Source organism: Anolis carolinensis, chromosome 1 (assembly GCF_035594765.1).
Source record: "Anolis carolinensis isolate JA03-04 chromosome 1, rAnoCar3.1.pri, whole genome shotgun sequence".
Lineage (NCBI taxonomy): Eukaryota > Metazoa > Chordata > Lepidosauria > Squamata > Dactyloidae > Anolis > Anolis carolinensis.
The window spans coordinates 115,616,928-115,634,402 of record NC_085841.1 but is presented as its reverse complement, the minus strand read 5'-3'; the positions used below and the strand labels follow the sequence as shown (position 1 = coordinate 115,634,402).

The following is a 17,475-nucleotide window of genomic DNA, read 5'->3' as shown; positions in this document are numbered from 1 at the left end:
ATGACATTTTGTGGGATGCATAGTGACGTCTTACAGAACCCTTACAGGGAAACCCAATTAAGAAATGGACCTGTATTTTGCTATTAAGCATTAAGAACTATGTAATGATACCATAGTTTCTCAAATATCATTGGTATGAGATCTTAGAATCTCCAGATCTTACCAGAGACACAAAACAGAGTTCCCAGATTCCCTTTGGAAGTGTTCATACCAGTGTGTGGTCTACCTCATTTGAATATAGGGAGGAAGCAAGAGGAAGCCCAATGAGAAACCAACATTAACCAAAGCAAAGGGATCTGTGATACCACTTGTCAAGATTGCAGTACTGTCAATTTCCAGTAAGTGACGTTTAGCTATTTGCAGCAGAGAAATCCTGTGAAGGCTGCAAAAACAGGGAGGGGAGTTGCATTGGCTTCTATGAAACCCCCCTTTGTTAATCAAAGCCAAGCCCCCCCCCCCCCAAACTAAGGCCCGCGGCCCAGATGTGGCCCTCCAAGATCATTTACCGCCTTCAACCTAAACTTTAGACTTAGGGTCACCTTCAGTCTGAAAAGACTTGAAGACACACAACAACAATCCTAATTAACTTGACTAGCTCATTAGCCAAATGTAGGCCCACACTTCCCTTTGAAATACTGGTACGTTTATGTTGGTTTAAATTGTTCTTCATTTCAAGTATTGTATTGCTATGTCATGTTTTTCTTGCCCAAAAAATAAGTTAGGTATGTGCAATGTGCCTTTAAATTGAACACCTTTGCTTGACCCTAGACAATTTATGGTTGAGCTACCAAGTTAACACCAGCTATATATATTAAACACACAGGCTAGAAGTAAATGTTTTATTCAACTAAATTCCAGTACTACAAGGGCAGTAAAACAATGATACACTGAAAAATTGCAGCAATAAACATTTGTTAAAGACTGATAGAATAAATAAAACCTACAAAAAATGAGAAATTATATAAACCCATTCTTAACCCCCCCCCCCCAAAAGTCATGGAATACAGAAATGCCCTCCTTCACTATTTCACAGGCAGTACTGTGGGCTATTTGCTTAAAGTTGTCCAGGAATTACATTCTAATTTAACTGTGAATACAGCTTTGCAGTGCACAGTTATGAAAACCACACTAACTTCCATCAAAGTGTCATTCTACACTTTTATTTACATGACCATTGAAGGGCAGAGTTCTAGTACACCAGCTTTAATCCTTTTACTTTTCAAACTTATTAACATAAGCCAAATTGTAATGATACAGCAAATGAGACCACTGGTATTAACAGGTAGCAAAGGTCCACATCCAGGTGGTACTGACATCAGGGAGCACTCCAAAACCAGTTGCTGCATAAGAGTGGTTGCCACTGACAAAAGCTTGAAATAACCAGTGTATACAGGAGGGGAGGAGGGGAAATATGGCATTGCTGCAAGTCTTTAAAGGACAGCTTGCAACAATAGAACAGGATTTCAGGGCTGCCCACATATGCAGAAAAAACATGATTCATGAAACATCTGAAAAGAGAAAACAAGTCAAGTTAAGGGATTGCAGCTCATGTAACTCAAGATTCAATAGAAGCACTGTAAGCTGGTTTAGGATACTGAAGTCAATGGCCCATAATTCAACTCCTCTCACAAAAACCTTCCACAAACAAGAGGAGATGCAATTTTCACTAATTCCAACTTCATCCCATCCATATTCCCACTAACTTTGCTCTAGAAGACTGTTATGTACTTAGGAAAATGCACAGAAAGTAGTTAAAAATACTTACAACTTGCAGGCTGTTCTCCATATCGTCGCATGATCTGATCATGCGTGAACTTCACAAAAGCGTCATACTGTTCTGTAAGCAACAAAATGTTAGGTGATTAACCTCACGTAATAGGCTGGACAGTATCTAATGTGTAGCTAGGAGAGGACAAAAGGCATTACTTTTCATTAAACACATTACAACAAACATGTGCGTGAATGAATCTTCAGCACTGTGTCAAAGAGTGAAATCCATTTACATTTTTCCACTGATTGAACTGTTTCTATCAGAACAGGGAAGGGAATCCTGCCTCGAAGCAGACCCTCCTAGAAATCTGTTCCAGAGATGGGACTCCTGAAAATTTAGGAATATTTGGTAAGGAGTGAGGCAGTCTCATTGTAAGAACAGGTTTTTAAGTCTTAAGCTGCTAACACTTCAATTGTTTTTCCTTTCCATATGCTGCAGTATTTTAATGTTCAATCAAGAACGTTTCTCAAACTGTGTTCCTCCAGATGTTTTGGACTTCAGCTCCCACAATTCCCAACAGCTGGTAAGATGGCTAGGATTTCTGGGAGCTGAAGTCCAAAACACCTGGAGGAATACAGTTTGAGAAATACTGATCTAGACTATAATTCCCTAACTATCCCATTAATAGCGTTAATGTGATCTACATGAAACATGTACTCCTGAATCTTCTAATACTGCGAGAATTGGCATTTCTATGTTGCTCAGTACATGTTTTTCATACACACAAAAACTTGGGAGGCCAAACTAACTTACCTACTCAACACTGACTTGATTAATACTTGGTTTGTGAGTGTCATTGCACAACATGCACATCTGATAGCACACTTCTTCTCAGAAGAAGCCAATTCATGACAACCCTGATAACCTTAAGAATAACCCTGGAGACAGAAATCTTTCTTCAAAGAGGTCTACAGTACAAAGATGCCATTATTCCCATAAAATTCACTTTAACATACCTGCAAGTTTTGTGGTCAAGATTTCTTCATACTCTTCACGGATCTTCTCTTCACGTTCTTTAAGCAAGCGTTCACAGATCATTCCAACTTGTCTAAGAGTAAATAGGGGCTGTTCTTTTTTCAGTGGTGATGATGCCGCAGATGAAGTACCTTTGAATAAACAGTCCCCCACAGTTAATTCAAATTTATTTTATATTTCAATTTCTGATCGCCTACAGTGCCATATATCTACAAATCAGATTTTAGAGCAGTGAAAGCAATCTTAACCCCAGGCCAAAAAAGCTGTATGTGCTCAAGTCCTACCTACTTCAACTGACCTAAATGCAGAACTGTCACTTCAAGCACAAGGCTATAAAACTGAGAAGCAAATTTATGTTATTCAGTAGTGAGAAACAAGCTTTTAAAATGTGCTGTTTGTACCAGGCAAAATACAGTAGATGACTGTAAAGTGCCAGAAATCACTTACTACAATATGTTTGCAATGATTCAATCTATCAAGTGGTTGCAAGTGGAATTCCCATGAATCTGATTGACTCAACATTGCTGGTGAGGGGAAGGAGGCCATAAGGTTCACTACCATTTCCCCTCTGTTGTCTTCAATGCCCATTCTTAGAAACAATTTCATACCCCTACAGAGCAGTGTCTCTGGAAAGATACAAAAGTGCATGTATATCTACAATCAAGATTGCACAAATTTAGTAACTTCATCCTCAGCCCACCATTTTACCCAGCCACTCCACTTCTCTTCTGTCACAAATGAGCAGCAAAGGAGATGGGTTATGCAAGAATAACAGGAGATAGTGATTACTATTTCTGATTTAAGTCAACTAAAAATTGTAGATCACTGGTACTATCAGTGGCATGCATCACAGGAATGTATAGTATTCTTAGAGGGGGAAAGCTATATTTATTTATTTAACAGGATTTATACACCACCTTTCTCCCAGACTGGGATCCAAGTCGTTCTATAATCATTTAGAAATGCTTCAATGATATCAAGTCTCCTAATAATGCCAGGTCTGCTGACTGGATGAACAGTGTTGAATTTCATATATGACCTGCTTCTGTCATTACAATATAAGGTAATCTCCCGCCCCCAATGAGGATTTTTAAAAATACATCCTTGGTGAAACACATCTATGACAAGTTTAAATTATCAAGCTTCATTTATCCCTATGCACAATAATTAAGATCTATGAATCTTTACGGGCATTTACTCTTTTATAAAAATTTCACCTGGCAAAGCTGGTCCAGAAAGAAGAAATGCTTGCGACTGTGCATCAGTAGAACAACAAGGATCTGTTTGCTGGAAATTTTCTAAGTGTCTTCTCTTCTGCATACGTTTGTACTCCTGTTTTATATTGTACAGGATTTGCTCTAGAAAAAGGGAAAGATGTTGATTATGCTAATGCACTATGGCCAAGTTCCGCTTTTAAAACTCAAGGATTAAACATAGGTAATAATAGGATATATACTATCCTCAAATATTACTATTTGCAATATACCAACTACAGCCACTTTTCAAGACAGCAAGTGCATATAAAAAGCATACAATTCAACAAATTACATTACAATAAATGTTAATAGTGTAAGCAGATCTATTTTAAACGAATTTGTACATAACGTTGGGTTTTAGAATTATAATTCTGTGCAGCATCCTCTATCTCAAATATTCTTCCCAATTAAAATTCCAGAAGACACATATAGAGCTACGAAAAAGGTGTAATTTGTGCTCACTGTCCGATTCCCATATCCTCTCTACATATTGCTAGAAAACAGGAAGGAAAGCTCTAAACTCTAGGTCATAGCTATATTAATCCCACCTCTCAGATTTAGAACCAGAAATGTTAAAGGCACTGATGCTAGGAATTGTAAAATGTGCTGCATTTATTTCTGCTGATGTTTCCATCCTACAAGCTATCCCCAAATGAACAAATTGCATAAACAAAAGCATCTAGACTTTTTGGTAATGAAGTACAAGGTTTCCATAAGGATCTTTACAATTTGAATTATACATAGGTTTGAAATTGTAAAGATAATTTTCAGACACCCTATATTTTATATTCCATTTATATTTTCAATGATCTTAAGTGAAACATCATATTCCAATGTTAAAAGGCATGTATTATGTGAAATATAATTCAGCCCTAACTGTTGTATATAAAATGCACTACAGGTTGAGGTGTTTTGCATTTGGAAATATTTGCATATACACAAAAAGATATCTTAGAGAGGGGAACCAAGTATAAACATTAAATTAATGTATGTTTCACATACTCCCAAGATCTTCTGTAGATACTGGAAACCATGGATTATAATGAACCCCTTTTTAAAAACTATACTTGGGCCAGAAACATACAATAGAATCACACTGTAGGATAGGCATGGGCAAGCTTCAGCCCTCCAGGTGTTTTTGACTTCAATTCCTACAATTCCTAACAGCCCTGAAGTTTGCCCATGCCTGCTGTAGGACCTAGAGACGCCTGCAAACACATGTAGACTACCTCTCAAGGTCCCCCCCCCCCCCCCCAGTGCAAGGTAGGGGACGGAAAGATATATTTTTAGAGAGTAGGCAAGTAAAACCATGGCTATCAAATACTTAGATGGGCTGTCCTTATACACATAGCTTTGAACATCTGTTTCAATTGTTATTGTTAATCACCCATACATGTTTTTGAAAAAGTCAGATCATCTCTCGAATCTAAGAAAGGTTTGGAACTGTACTCCTTCACTACTGAGGAAGTACAGAGAAAACATCTTTGTCCCGTCAGGAAGCTGAACAGGGTAGAAAACAAGGAACAATCCAAAGCATGTCTGACTCATACCCTGAACCAGACACAGTCTAAAGCAGACTGAATCCAGGTCTTCCCAACCACTAGTGAAACATGTTTACCTTTTCATAATACTCTTCTCCTTCTATGTACAGGAAAATATAACAAGAACTATTAAAGCAAACTCATACTGTAACTTATTAATCTTCAAATTATACTCAGGTTTATTACAGAGAACTCTTTCAAAAGCTTGTTAAAATGGAGGAAATTTGGTTTTCATAATATGAGAATATAGAATTTTAATTTATTTTCCACTACCCCCTTCCCACACTTTCTTCAATCTTTACTTGTCACAGTGCTGAAGTCTGATTGTTGGCAGGACCTACCCTTCTGCTAACTTCATTTCAGTCCAGTAACAAGTCTTGGCAGCTGATGAAATAGAATTGTTAATTGCTATTTGTCAATTTTGTGCAAAACAATGCTCTGAAATATGTACAGTGTGATTTACAGAAAGCTAAAACACACTCACATAATTTTGAATCAATTACCCACTTTCACTATGCCCTTCCCTATCTACTGTCCAAACAGTGCTGACTGCTCTGTAAATATGCCACACTGCTTAAAGGCAGTATTTATCAGCATGAACAAAGAGATTGAAAGAATCTGGGAATTGGGTGGATTTAAGATCAATAAACAAAAGGTGATATATTGACAAAACATGACAAAAAAGAATCAAACACAATTAGACAAAGTCAGGTTTCAAAATTAGGAAAAGCATTAAATAAAACTGGTATTACTGTGACAAATATAAACTGTATGTTATTTCAGCGTTATTATGTCAAGATATGAATGACACTAAGAGTTATGTTGTTTTTATGAAAATATCCTTAAAAAGCAATCGGACAATTATCTAAGTCTCAAAAGGAAATAAATTCAAAATATAAAAATGTATCTTGGTTTCAATATATACAATTAAAAGATTACTTCAACAAAGATAAATAATTAGGCTTTTAAGAGAAGGATTCGGTATGGGACAAAATTTTAAAGATAAATGCGAAGTTGATTACAAAAATATATAACATCTTATTGCAATGGTCGACAGAAACTGAACAAGTAAAGGATTGTATGATTAAATGGGCCACCAATATTGGACACGATATAAAAGTGGATGACTGGGAAAAATGTTGGAATAAGAAATTAAAGTATACATATTCTTATGATTTAAAAGAAAATTGGTATAAGATGCCCTATCGGTGGTATATGACACCAAACAAACTGGCAAAATGTTACAAAAATGTACAACCAAATTGCTGAAAATATGAAAAACATACAGGTACTTTTTATTATATGTGATGGACATGCGAAGAAGCAAATAAGTTTTGGAGAAACATACATGAAAGAATTCCAAAAATCTTAAAACTGAAGTTTCCAATGAAACCAGAATATTTTTGTTAGGTATAACAGATTTGCTTTTAACAAAAATCTAGAGAAATTATTTACATATTTTACTATGGCAGCTAGAAGGGAATATGCAAAAAAATGGAAAATCAAAGAAACACCTAACATAGAAGATTGGATTATAAAAATCATGGACATTATGAACATGGATATTTTAACACACCACCTAAAGAAATATCAACTTACTCAAATTAAAAAAATGAACTGGACATGTTTTAATGACTACATAAACTCAGATAAATAGAAAATTGTTCATTTGATTAAACACGAATTGTAAATGAGAGGATTACGTAAAGGAGGAAAGACTATTATAAATCATAAAAAATTACAATTTACAGCCTAAGAAAAGGAGAAGCCAAAGGGAGAGAAAAGGAGTCCAAGCGGCAACGGGAGGAGAAGGAGGCGATTGGTTGATAAAGACTTAAAATAGTGTATAACTACTAAAATAATGTATAAATAGTAAAATAAATATAGCGTCCCTACTTTTCACTTATTGCGGGTGGTCCTGGAACCTAACCCCTGCAATACGTGAGGGAACACTGTACAACAAAATGGATGCTCTGCAAGAGGAAGTCTTCATTGAGTTGTTCGTAACAGAGAAGGAATGGATACTCCAAAACAAAACAGTAGATGGACAAGCATATAATTGCCTTCAAACACCTGAGCTGGGATGAGAATTGTTGCATTAACAGAGCTCCAGGATATGAGGGCAGGATTTCCCAAAAAGGAGTCTCATATTGATTTATTGATTTACCCTATTCACACCCTGCCTTTCTCTACCCCAAAGGGGACTCATACGTTGTAGGTAATGCAGAAAAGATTTTAAGTTTATATAGTTAAATGGAGCTTATGATTTAAGAACTTTCCATCTACATATATTGTCATTGTCAAATGAAGAATCTACTAAACAGCAAATCCTGATCTCTCACAGGAATGATTTATACAGTATTCCAGTTTTCAAACTGGCTGAATACATATGTAACCTCTATTCTGAGATGGTGCAACAGTAATAGTTGTTTCCATTTTAACAAGGGCAATACCACTTCCATATCAAATTGCATCAATTACTTTGGTGTCTCTCATTTCAGACTCCATTTAAACAGCAAGAACTGAGATTAAAGGTGTGGCTCTTCCCATCTACGCTGCAATACCTTCCATTTTTTCACCGTCATTGAAAAATTCCACTCAGTACTGACACTGAGTCAGATTACTTTAGATGTTGTAAAGAAAACACGTCTTTTAATTGGGGGGATGAGACTAAATTTGGTCACACCAGCAGTAATAATAGGAGAAAAGATACAGAAATATAGGACTGATGATATTGTTCAACAGAAATGAAACCTTAATTATATTATTTTTATATTCATATGGTTCCCTTTCTTGATACACTTTCTGTTACTGAAGAAAAGAATCATAACAGCAATTTCCTACCAACACTATTGTTTCTATATTTAAAGTCCTTTATAACATCAAATAAAGCACAGGATCAGCACTGATCATGTGGCATGATGTCATGGTATTCCTGTCCAAATAATAAAAACTTCTCTCTAAATTGAACAGCACACGGATTACATTTCCCAAGGTCTATGGGCCATGTGGGCCTATATTCAAACGTCTACACTGTCCAATTTGTGACTGGTTCATTCACACAGACAGTACGTGAAGTAACAACCAGGAATGTATGAAACAGCTTAAGGGAGGAGTATTAAATGATAAGCTAATTCAAACTCATACTACTCAGTGACCTCATCTGTAAAAAAAAGTCACATTAACTTTGCTTTAAGCACCCACTCAGCAATTACACTGGCCTAGTTTTCATTAAGAGATCCATGATTTCAGGTTGTTAAGATGTTCAGACTACATAGGGGGGGTCACACTAAGTTCTGCTAGTTAAGCTAACATATCAATGAGTGTACAAACTCAGAACTCTTCCCCTGGATATCTGGCTCCTTTGCTCCTACCAGCAGTAACACAGAATACAGGGGCAAGGAAGTTCAGAATAATTCAATGGCGGTTTTTGCTCTGGTACTTTCAGAGGGCCATGTACAGACGGCCAAAAACCAAAAGCTTCAGTAACTGAAACCCTACTTTGAATTTCGAGGAGCCTCCGGTGGCGTAGTGGATTGATTAAAGCCTTGTGACTTGAATGAAGGTTGGGTTGCTGACCTGAAGGCTTCCAGGTTCAAAACCCACCCGGGGAGAGCAGGGACATGAGAGAAGCCTCTCACAAGGACTGTAAAAACATCAAAAACATCCGGGCGTCCCCTGGGCAACGTCCTTGCAGACGGCCAATTCTCTTACTCCAGAAATGACTCAAGTTGCTCCTGACACGAGAAAAAAAACGTTCAAATTTCAAAAAATCAGTAATTTTATGTTGAACCGTGCAAGAGAGGATAAGTGAGAATCTACTTCAAAAGTGTCTCCCAAAAGAAGCAGTTCAGAAGAAAGAGACCTTGAAAATAAGGCCACAAAACAGCAAGATATACTACACTTTACCACTTCTGCTCTATGTGAAATGATGGCATGTTTACATAATTCTAGTCAGGCCACCAGGAATAAGTTGCATTGCATTCAACTGTACTAATTACCAATGGATTTACTCTAGAAAGGACCCACTGCTCTGAAATTGAAGGACATAGCGCTCTTGTACATCTCTGATTCATAGTGTTTCCATAAGCTGAAGCCAACTTGATTACAAGTAACAACAAGCTGTGTATAGCACTAATACCTCAAGGCATGTGAAGCCTCACCGCCAGCTTCCTGTGGTATATAGTTCAAGCAGTTTCAACAGAAGCCTAATATCAAGGCCCTGCAATGACTTTACTCTTTTTAATTGGCTGAATTTCATTGTAAGGCCTATGTACACGAATTTTATTCTAATCTGCTCTGGTACTAAACCTAAATTTATAAAACATACCATAGATACAACATGTCTTTGTACTAATCCAGTGTCTGTAGTCAAAACTGGATGCGGGAGAAGAAACTGAAAGCAAATCAAGGACTAGCAATTTCCCGTTTGTGCCAAATGGGGTTACACTGCCCCTGAAATTAAAGGTTTGCAGCCTGATTGCAGTCCACAACAAATGAAAAACTGTTTTATTGACGCAAACCTTTGAAATTGAATTATGTAGCAGTAGGGTGTCTGAAGTGGTGTGCTGTATTTTTAATGTTTTATTGGTGGCTATGTTTTAACTATGATTTTTATTAATACTGTTCTTCAATTCTTGTTACTTTTATAAAATAAGATTTTAGATACCTTTTATTTTAAATATATAAAATGCCTTGTCCTATCTTGGTTTGTGAAAGGCAGAGCATAAATTTCAATTTCAATAAATGAATAAAAATCCATATTCCCCCAAACGATTTTTTTTATCTGTGTGCTATGTATATACAGCACATGCTGAAATGTACTGTTACACGGTCTAAGCAATTCAATTTCCTTCAGGTTTGAACAAACAAGAACATAAAATAGAAAAAACCAGTTGTTAGAGCAAAACTGAAGCAATATAGTGCTTATCCAAAAACTGTTTCTGGCTATTAAATATATATTTGCTCTTAACATGTCATCTCTTCGCTCCCTCTGTACAGTGTTTATTTATCAATTATTACTTTCTACTCAACACAGCTGGTGCCTCGTTTTAAGAGACCCAGTACACTGCTAAGATCAATCTTGCTTCACCTTAAGGTATCAGGGCCTCACTAAAGAGTTACTTTATCCAGTCATCCAAAAAACATTACATGGCCAAATCAATTTTTACAGTAAGTTCTGCAAAATTCAAAGTGCTTTGATACTCTACACTGAAGTACTTCAAAGAAATCAATTCTTATGAGAAATTATTCAGACTGATCTAAAAACTAGCACACTGACAATTGTCTAAAATGAGGAAGCAATTCCACAGCTAATATATATTGGTATTGTGCTAATATAGGAACAACACATCAATACAAAATCCACAACAGGGCATATAATACTATCTAAGCTAAAAAGTACATTCCCAAGAAAACATGTCTAAAATTTCAGCCAAATTTTATTGAATGGTTTCCATCATCAAATCTTACAGTTCAATGGTTTTGTAAAATGAAAGCATGTTTCTGGCACTTTTATATATACCATCTTCTTTGTACTGTTGTTTTAGTGATTCTGTTTTAAACTTTGCTTAATAACTGGGCATTCAGTTATTCAAGTTGAGATACAAAAGGAAAGCTAGGAAGATTCTGAAGAAAAATTGGGCCAAGGTAAGAAATTCAAATCTTAGTAATCAGAGCAGCACAATAGAAAACTATTTTTAAAATCTCTATTCCACAGTGCAGCTATCATCAGTGCATGGACCTGTGTGGTTCGTAGAACACGTATGTGCTGCAGACAATATAAAAAGATGCTGTTCCAAGGCGCAGCCCAATGCAACCAAGAGGGTCAAGACCTTGCTCCAAAATGCACAGGGAAGGGAGAAGGAAATAGTTCTAGCTCAATCTTCAAGAGGAAGTTTAGTTGAAGGATGGGCCAAGTGTAGACTATGGATCACATAAGATCCCCTGGGTTGTTTTGTACCTTCCCCGCTCAAGAGGACAAAAGAAAATCAATTCTTATGAGAAATTATTCAGCCTGATCTAAGAACTAGCACACTGACAATTGTCTAAAATGAGGAAGCAATTCCACAGCTAATATATATTGGTGTTGTTTTTGTACCCCCCCCCCCAAAAAAAAGAACAAAAGAAAATGATAGTGGGCTCTTGTTATCCACTAGGGTTTAGTTTCCGGACCACCCTCTCCCAAGAATATCCAAATCTGAGGATGTTCAAATCCCATTATATACATCTATGCATTAACAGGATACCCAGGAGGGGGTGGAATTTTTTTAAAGGAGTATTTTCAAATTGTGAAAGTCAGATTGTATTTAAAAGCTTGGAAAGACTTATAAGTGGTTTCAGGGGCATTTATGTTTTGGGCCCTTCAGGGATCAAAACAAAAGTTTGCACAATTTCTTTTTAAAAAATTGGCTTCAGAGTGCTATCTAGGGAATCAAGAAGGCCAAATAAATCCATCCTGTAAAGTATCTAGGAGCAAAAATGTGGATTTTTGGTGGAAGCAGGGGCATGCAGAGCTCCAAGATCTCCTAGAGGGCTTATGTGACCCTCTAGTCTTCCACAGTTGCCCAATCCTGATTTAAGCCCATAACATTTGATGGTTCTGGGTTTTACCAAGGATAGAAAATACAAATTGTAAGGGACATTAAGGGCATTCAAAATATCCCCAAGAGCCTCCACATAAAAAAAATTCTTTCTGTATAAAATATCAATTAACAAAAATCAATGAAAGCTGTCCTATATGACAGCATTGCACCCAAGGCTTGTAACATACCAAATTAAATGGAGTGAGCTGCATTTGCTGCATTAAAGCCAACTGCTAGTACTAATTACAACAGAGCTACTACATCTATGAGAACTTGATATACCACCAGTTCTCTAAGTTCCACTGTATCAATGGGTTAATAGTTGAGTCTGGAAAGCAATTATGTTGTCAATCATACATACTATACACAAAATCTCCATAAACCATTATCTTTTGTCAGATTGGCTCTTACTCATTAGACAGTTTCACTGTAAACTTCTTACCTACTTGCTTCAGGGAGGAAAGCTGCTACGGATGCTGGGATATTGTTGCCTCTACATCCGGCCATGCTACCATGAAAGAACATGAAACTGGGAGGGTAGTCTTTTTTGCCTATTTGGAGAGTTGGGGTATATCTCAACTACTCTGTGCCCCAAGCATTGGAAATCAGGCAGGCCATAAAAAGCCCCCATTGGTTCTATGTAGCACATAGCCCCACCTCTGCTATACAGTCCTTTTATATCCTAACTGTCATAGGAATATTAAGCAATTGTCTATATTTACATGAACTGAAGTCATTTAACATCCACATCTCTTTGTAGGGAAAACTGCATCTCATAAATGAATCGCCAGACAACTCAAAATGTGTCATGAGAATTGATGCAGAAATTTTATTCTTTTATGTAGGATTTGCCTGAAAAGATGTTAATATCTTTAAATGACAATTATACATATAATTTTGAAATTGATTCAGGTACACATGCATCTAGTATGACTTGTATTCAGTGCCAACTCACATCTTAGAAATTTCTTAAAGTATTTAAATAAATAAGCTGTCACTTATCGTGCAATGACTTTAATGATAAAACCCTGACAGGTCTATCATCCCTAGACCCTTTAGTTTTAAACTTTATGTTGGTATTTTGTGAAGAGTGTCTCACAATACAAGATCATCAATGTGCATACTATATAAATTATTCTACATTTTCAACTGTCCACTTGACAATTTGAAACCCATACTTAGATTAAATATTCAGTTTGACTATTTCTAGTGAAACCACCAATGTTATGTTGTTAATATTAAATAATTTTGTTCTTGCTTGCACTTCAATGTTTAACTGCTTTATGATTCACCCTCAGATACAATCCGGAGGACTCACCATGTGCTCCACTAACTCTAACAAAAATTACTCATAAGAAATTTGTTTAGGGAGTCATTCAGCCACACTTCTATAATCCCATTAAAATTAAAATTAATGATAGTGCACCAGGCCTAAATAGGGCATTGAAACCATGTTTTAGAATGCAGCCTAGTCCCACAGTAAAATGTTAATAACTATGTACACTATGCCAATGATAATCTGAAGTGATTCCTAATTCACAAAGCAGCACTCATCAACAGATATTTGAAAGATATTTGCAAAAGTACAAACCTCGCAAAAGAATCATATTTGCTATGTGACAACGGCAATCATTCCGGTTCAGTTTAGTTGCACAGTATAGATGCTGGAGATTAAATTTCTGTACATGAAAATATTAAGTCTTGTAAAAGGCAGGCAAATTACTCTTCCTGCTACTATAATTGATCTTATCAAGTGACTCCAATGCCACAATTCTAAGAACATGCATATATGCAGCTCAGCTGAAGACAATGACAACTCATTAATTGAAATCTGTGAAGAACTGCATAAAAAATATGGAAAAAGTGGATGGCTTATATTAAGGCAAAAGCAATGAATACTGTGCATGAATATGATTTCATATGGCTTGTTAACTAGATACCATGCAGCAAGCTAAGCATGTAAATTTCCTGGTGTGGTATTCCACTGAATACTGATATTCGGTCTTTCAGTGTCTGCTGGGGTGGGGCAAGAACAGGGAGCAAAGATGTACTCACTGGAACGGTTCTTATTGGTTAAACAGTATAAAAATCACTTTCATTTTGTCTTATCTGCTATCCTGTCAACACACACCCTTCTAGAAGTCTCTTTACTGGGCCGACCTCTCCCCCTCCCTCTGTGGAAACATAGGCAGTCCTGAAATTGGAGCTGGGGGGCGGGGGACGAAAAATCAATTCTTTTGTTGCTGCTTCTGCCTAAGTGGCCTACTAGAAGTGATTGGGCTTTATTGGTTTTGGCCTATAAAGCCCTATCCAGTTTGGGCCCATGTTATTTGAAAGATTTCATCTCTCTGCATGAGCCTTTTAGACCTCTATGATCATCTGGGGAGGGACTTTTCTCTGTCCCGCCACCATCTCAAGCTCACTGAGCAGAAACAAGGCAGAGAGCCTTTTCAGTGGCTGCTCCCACTGTGATTTCCTCCCAAAGAGAGCAGGATGGCCCCACCCCTGCTTGCCTTTTGCACTTGAAAACCTTGAGGGATGGGACTGGGGTGGTGGTGGAGGGATATGACTTGAGTAGGATTTTGGGGAGCTGTGTATTTTTTTAAAGTGTTGCTTTAAATGTATTTTCAACATTTTATGTTTCATGGCACAAAGGGTTTGATGGGGGGGGGGGGTTAAATGATATTCATACTTTAATTCATTTGCTGCATTTTAATTGTTCTGTGTCCTGTTTACTATTAGTCCCTGTATCAGGAAGCCGGTGGGATAAAAATAAAGCAAATAATTTTACAACAGACCCCCTCCCCCACACAGTGTTTGAAGGAGAGGCAGTAGCAGCAGTTGTCTAGCCTCAGCGACACATTCAACGCCCAGAGTTAATGGCTGCAACAAATCGATCTGGGAGGGAAAGAAAGGCAGGGGGAGAGGGGGACTAGAGGGATCTTTCCAGAGCAAACTGCAATAAATGCCAGTTCCTCTTCCCTCGCCAATAACTGGAGGCTCAAACTGTAAAACCTATTCAGACAGACACAGGGTCCTCCTCTCACCTTCCAATTCTATCAGTCCAACCTTAGGGACTATTGCCAAAGGCTTTCATGGCCAGAATCACTGGGTTGCTGTGAGTTTTCCAGGCTATATGGCCATGTTCCAGAAGCATTCTCTCCTGACATTTCGCCCACATCTATTGCAGGCATCCACAGAGATTGTGAGGTCTGTTTGGATACTAGACAATGGGGTTTATATATCTGTGGTCAGTCCTGGGTGGGAGAAAGAACTCTTGCCTGTTGGAAGCAAGTGTGAATGTTTCAATTGGCTGCCTTGATTAGCATTGTAAAGCCTTGAAGCTTCAAGGCCTGGCTGCTTCCTGCCTAGGGGGATCCTTTGTTGGGAGGTGTTAGCTAGCCTTGATTATTTCCTGTCTGGAATTCCTGTTTTCAGAGTGTTGTTCTTTGTTTACTGTCCTGATTTTAGAGGTGTTTTTTTAAAATACTGGTAATCGGGTTTGGTTCATTTTCATGGTTTCCTCCTTTCTGCTGAAATTGTCCACATGCTTGAGTGTCAATGGCTTCACTGTGTAGTCTGACATGGTGGTTGTTAGAGTGGTGCAGCTTCAAGGCCTGGCTGCTTCTTGCCTGCGAGAATCCTTTGTTGGGAGGTGTTCGCTGGCCCTGATTGTTTCCTGTCTGGAATTCCTGTTTCCTTTACTTATTGTCCTGATTAGGGCCTATTTCTTTCTGAGCCTTTTGTTGTGTGTAGTGTTTCTAACACGGTTTCTGACTTGGAACATGGTTACAATAAGGATGTTCCTCTGCCCCTCCCCGCAACGCGCACTCACACCAACGCCATGTAAAGGCAGCTCCCTTCCAGTAACGCTGGGAGGGAGAAATTTTTCAGGGAATGAGAAGAGACCAGGAGGGCCATAAAGGCACACACCAGCGAGGCAATATTCCCGGCGGGTAAATCCCCCCCTTGGCGTTGTGTTCTTCTGCCCGGCACAATAGTGTCGGGTTGGCCGGCCCTTGCGGTCTGCTGCAGCTCCTCCCCGCCCAGAGGCCCATTCCCACGATCTCCTCTTCCTCCGGCCTCTCCCGTATCTGCCACTTCCCCGCCCCCAGCGCGGTGGCGAGGCGGGGAGGGAGGAAAGAAGGCGGGCGGCCATTTCCATTGTGCCGACGACGACGGCCATAGCCCAGCCGCCTCAGGGGGGCAGGGAGGGAGAGAAAGAGAAGGGGGGAGGCTCAGGGGGAGGGAAGCCAAGGCGAGAGAAAGAAAGGAAGGAAGCGGGGGTCAAGAGGGAAAGGGAACCACGTCTGCGGCCTTCCCTGGGCCTTCCTTCCCCTCGCCCTTCCCTGCCCACAAGTTGGCCCCCTCCGATCCCCCTCACCTGTGGTAAGGCGGGTGGACACTTCCCCGAAAGGCGAGGGCTCCATGCGGAGGTATTTCTGCGGCGACGACGAGGAGGAAAAGGAGGCCGCGGAGGCAGAGGCAGAGGCGGCGGCTGAGGCGGACAATGGGGCGCAACGCCGCCGCTTCGGCGAGGCCGGGCTCAGGAGCGGGTCGAAATCCAGAGTCCGTTTGAGGGTGGCTCCGCAGGCCATGGCGGCAGGGGACAGGGGGAAAGAAAACACCTACGGCGGCCGGGGAGGCTCGCGCGGAACAGGAAGGTTTGAGGCCCTGAAGTTCGCAGCCGCCGCCTCAGCTTTCTTTCTCTCCGCGGCCCGGCGCTCTTAACCCGGCTCTTCCCGGAGTGGCGCGGCTCCTCCCGCGGCAAATCCTCCCCGGGTCGTATCCGGGAGGGTCTCTAGGCCGGTGCGGGCGGCTGGACGGGAGGCTACCAGGCCTGGCGCCGCCGATGAAGAGGGATGGCCGCGGCGTCCGTCTCCGTGCACCCCTCTATGACTCTTCCACAGCGGCAATATGGCGTCAATAACAACGCCGCTGATTCAAAAACCATCCCCGGCGAGCGCGCCTGCGCAGCAAGGGGGCGGTGGCTGACGTGGAGGATGCTGGGAAATGTCGTTTCTGTGGGTCTTTTCTCCACAATATCCAAATGGAGCCAGGACTACGTTTCCCGCCGTGCAAAGCGCTATGGACCCGACTTCCGGGTTAGGATTTAAATCCCTATAGATAGAGGATCTTGTGTCTCAGGAATGCAAGTGAAACAGGGTGAAGGAATGGAAGTGTGGTTTGAATGTAAGGAGGAGCAGTCAATGGACTAAGCAGGAGAGAAAGAGCTTAGATGGCGGAAATTGTAACCGACTGGTGGCATTCAATAACTGCAGGCCTAACACTTGGGAGGGCGTTTTCTGATCAGCTGAAACACAAAGTCAAGGAAGACAGGCACGGTT

At 39.6% G+C, this 17,475-nt stretch overlaps 1 protein-coding gene across 1 annotated transcript; it reads right to left on the bottom strand.

Annotated features, from left to right (window-relative positions):
- Positions 1–825: 825 nt before the first annotated feature.
- Positions 826–17,064, bottom strand: akirin2 (akirin 2). Its single transcript, XM_003215531.4, has 5 exons — positions 16,512–17,064; positions 3,964–4,104; positions 2,728–2,877; positions 1,766–1,837; positions 826–1,508 (listed from the first exon to the last, which is right to left on the bottom strand). Exons 1-5 carry the CDS (start codon positions 16,723–16,725, stop codon positions 1,498–1,500), a joined length of 588 nt encoding a protein of 195 aa, XP_003215579.1. The 5' UTR covers positions 16,726–17,064; the 3' UTR covers positions 826–1,497.
- Between the last annotated feature and the right edge of the window lie 411 nt (positions 17,065–17,475).

Excerpts from the sequence above, each read along its gene's own strand:
- akirin2 (XM_003215531.4), bottom strand. The coding sequence starts at position 16,725 with ATGGCCTGCGGAGCCACCCTCAAACGGACTCTGGATTTCGACCCGCTC. Across the intron at positions 4,105-16,511 it reads GTCCACCCGCCTTACCACAG|AGCAAATCCTGTACAATATA; the intron begins GTGAGGGGGATC and ends CCCTTTTTCTAG. Across the intron at positions 2,878-3,963 it reads TTCTGGACCAGCTTTGCCAG|GTACTTCATCTGCGGCATCA; the intron begins GTGAAATTTTTA and ends GTTTATTCAAAG.